Here is a 3522-nt window from a genome sequence, read left to right on the forward strand (position 1 = left end):
GCAGGTGAGGAGCAGGCGCTTCACTAGGGTCACGTTTTACATACCTGTTTCATTCACCCTATAGAGAACGTGAGTGTGTTCTACAGAGCAGGACATACAGGAGGAATAGTCACAGTTCAACAGAGCATTTGGTATTTGGAGATCTTCAGCAAAACCGTGTTAAGGATCTTGTATTGCTGGAACTCCATCGGGCCTCGCAGGTGCCTGTGTGGCTGCTCGGTGTCACGAGCTAAGCCTCAGCATTTGTTCTCTACCATGTTCTTTAAAATGAAAGAGCAACTGAAAACCAGATGATCTGTGAAATTGGTTCTTGTTTTAATCAACTGGAACATAAGATGCATTTGGATGAAGTTCTAAGCCCCCTGTTCGACAAAACTAACTCAAGTTCATGTTTGTGTTTTCAGGAGAAGAAAGAAGAATGTCCCAGAAGCATCTGAAAGAAGCCTTTATCAGTGACTTAAATGGAACCAGCTTGCTGGAAATTTCAGTCGGTTTGTCTCTAGCTCCACTCTGCCTGCTCAGCAGAGGACTCCTCTTGATTTTGTACTGCCAGCACTACGGGAAACCTCTAAGTTCCAGGACATACAGCCTGCTGCTGGACTTCCTTGTGCTGGTATCTCCTCTCGTGTTCTCCTGTACAGTCTTGTCTCCAATCATCTTTTTCATACCAATTATCATTGCAGCCTTCTGTGCCGGAATATTTTCCAAAATATACAGCCAAAGAAAGCATGAGCCCAGGGTGGGTTTTAGGCAAATTGTGAAGGACTTCCAGAGGATGTCCTTGGATCCAGAATACATTCCAGCAATAACAGTCTTCCGTGTTTATATCAACGTGTTGACATCAATCAGCATTTTAGCAGTGGATTTCCCGCAGTATCCGCGGCGATACGCCAAAACTGAGACCTATGGAACAGGAATTATGGATTTTGGGGTTGGAGCTTTTATTTTTGGGAATGCTCTTGTTTGTCCTGAAGTTAGACAGAAGTCTCACGTCACACAACCTAAATTTTCCAGTGTGGCCAGGCAGTTCTCTTCCATTTGGCCGCTGATTTTCCTTGGCGTTGGGCGACTGCTCAGTGTTAAATCTATAGACTACCACGAACATACTTCAGAGTATGGAGTGCACTGGAATTTTTTCTTTACCTTAGCATTTGTGAGGCTTGCAGCATCTCTACTTTTATCTGTATTCCCAAAAAATAACTCTTGGATCGTTGCTGTAAATCTCGCTGTGCTTTATCAGCTTATTCTTAACACTACCTCTCTGAAGATGTTCATCTTGCACGGCAGCGATGGCAGAGACACGAGGGTCGGCTTCTTAAATGCCAACAGGGAAGGGCTGCTCTCTCTTTTTGGGTATTTAGCCATATACATGGCGAGTGTCCAGGTGGGACTGTGGCTGGTGAAGTGCAGGAGCTCAGTGAGGGGCTGGGCTGAGGCAGCGGGGCTCTTACTGCTCACAGTTCTCGTGCTCTTCCTCTTTCTTCACGTCTCACAAGCGCACGTGGAGCCCGTGTCCCGCCGCCTGGCCAATCTGTCCTACTGCATATGGGTGGTTGCTCACTGCCTGACGTTGTTAATCTGCTTTGTGGTGACTGACCTCACGTTGGTGTTCACGAAGCTGCTTGTGAAGGGCTCCAGCGTGCCCTGTTGCTGGGATGTTGTGCAGCCCCCCAGTGCCAGTAAAAAGCATGAACTGGAGGCTGTGCCTGTCAGAAGGGGAGGCAAGCACATGTGCCTCATCAGTGCTATCAATAAAAATCAACTACTGTTTTTCTTGCTAGCAAATGTTATGACTGGTGCTGCGAATATACTGATAGATACAATCCACAGCAAGACTGCGTTTACATTAAGTGTATTACACCTGTATATGTTTTTTAACTGTTTAGTTATGTGTATAATGCATGCCAAAAATATAGTATTCAAGTTTTGGTGATTCCACTCTGTCTTCAGTGGACTAGTTGAACTTTGTTTGCTGTAGCTGGAGGATGGTGTTTAAAGGGAAAAGTTGGTGTTTTTTCTGTATGTACTGCAGTGAGTTATAATTTAGTACAGCTTTTTATGATTTAGCATTGATAGTTTTTAACAGTTTGTTTTACCAAATTATGCAGTCAATGCTGTTACCTGCTAGAACTGGTACACGTTTTCCTGAACACGTAGGCTTTGAGATCGTTTGCCAACTACTCCTGCTGCTCCTATAAAAACTTGTGCAGAAAAGTAACATTGCATTTACAGGTAGTGAACGGTGAAGTGGTAGTGAATGGTTGAAGGAGGTGATCCTGCCCCTCTGCTCTTGTGAGACCTCACTTGGAGTATTGCGTTCACTTCTGGTGTCCTCAACATAAAAAGGACATGGAGCTGTTGGAGCAAGGCCAGGGGAGGCCACGAGGATGATCAGGGGCTGGAGCACCTCCTGTATGAAGACAGGCTGAGAAAGTTGGGGCTGTTCAGCCTGGAGAAGAGAAGGCTGCGTGGAGACCTCAGAGCAGCCTTCCAATATCTGAAGGGGGCCTACAAGGATGCTGGGGAGGGACTCTTCATTAGGGACTCTAGTGGTAGGACAAGGGGTAATGGGTTTAAACTTAAACAGGGGAAGTTTAGGTTAGATGGAAGGAAGAAGTTCTTCACAGTGAGGGTGCTGAGGCACTGGAATAGGTTGCCCAAGGAAGCTGTGAATGCTCCAACCCTGGCGGTGTTCAAGGCCAGGCTGGATGGAGTCTTGGGTGACATTTTTTAGTGTGAGGTGTCCCTGCCCATGGCAGGGGGGTTGGAACTAGATGATCTTAAGGTCCTTCCAAACCCAAACCATTCTATGACTCTATGAAGTGTTGGTGGAACGAAGTAGCAATGTATAGAGTAGAAACCAGATGAAAAGTAGGAAAATGAGTAATTATAGAGACTTACCTGTGTCAGGATTTACCTAGTTGAGGCCCTTGCATAAATAACAGCTAAGAATATTTTTTTATATAAAATGCGTTTAGTAAGTGGACACTTAAAAATGTTTTGGCCCCAGTCCTGCAAAGATTTATGCGTATGCTTGATTTTGATAGCAGTAACTGTATGTGGAATGTTAATCCTATACTGAAATCTAAATGAGCCTTTGAAGTAAAGCTGAATTTCATTTTCATACTCACTGATGGATATAAACAAAGACCTCAGATAAAGTGTGATGCTCCAAAGGATAAACTCAACTGCAGATGGATTCATAAAGCAGTTGTTGGAATGTGATAGTAAGAGCAGCACAGCCTTTTGTAAGAAAGTACAAAGATCCAAAACTAATTCCCCCCACCCCAGCCTGCATACCAGCATGTTGTGACAGCTCATGTTTAGGAACATCGTAAACTATGGTCTTCAGCTCTACTTTGAAAGTACTCAAAGGCCCACCTACTTGTCTATAAAATCATTTTAAACAGCAGCTCATTTAGTACTGTGTTTTGACAGCTGAGATGTCTCCAAGTGGGAACATGCTGTATTAATTTTTATTAGCAAACACAGTATGCAAATGGAAAGCAGCGTGATGCAGTG

At 44.4% G+C, this 3522-nt stretch overlaps 1 protein-coding gene across 1 annotated transcript; it reads left to right on the forward strand.

Annotated features, from left to right (window-relative positions):
• The first annotated feature begins 418 nt into the window (after positions 1–418).
• PIGW (phosphatidylinositol glycan anchor biosynthesis, class W) lies at positions 419–1933 on the forward strand. The gene has a single exon (XM_010022521.1). It carries the CDS (start codon positions 419–421, stop codon positions 1931–1933), a length of 1515 nt encoding a protein of 504 aa, XP_010020823.1.
• The last annotated feature ends 1589 nt before the right edge of the window (positions 1934–3522 follow it).

Source organism: Nestor notabilis, unplaced genomic scaffold, assembly GCF_000696875.1.
Source record: "Nestor notabilis isolate BGI_N333 unplaced genomic scaffold, ASM69687v1 scaffold33349, whole genome shotgun sequence".
Taxonomy (NCBI): Eukaryota; Metazoa; Chordata; class Aves; order Psittaciformes; family Psittacidae; genus Nestor; species Nestor notabilis.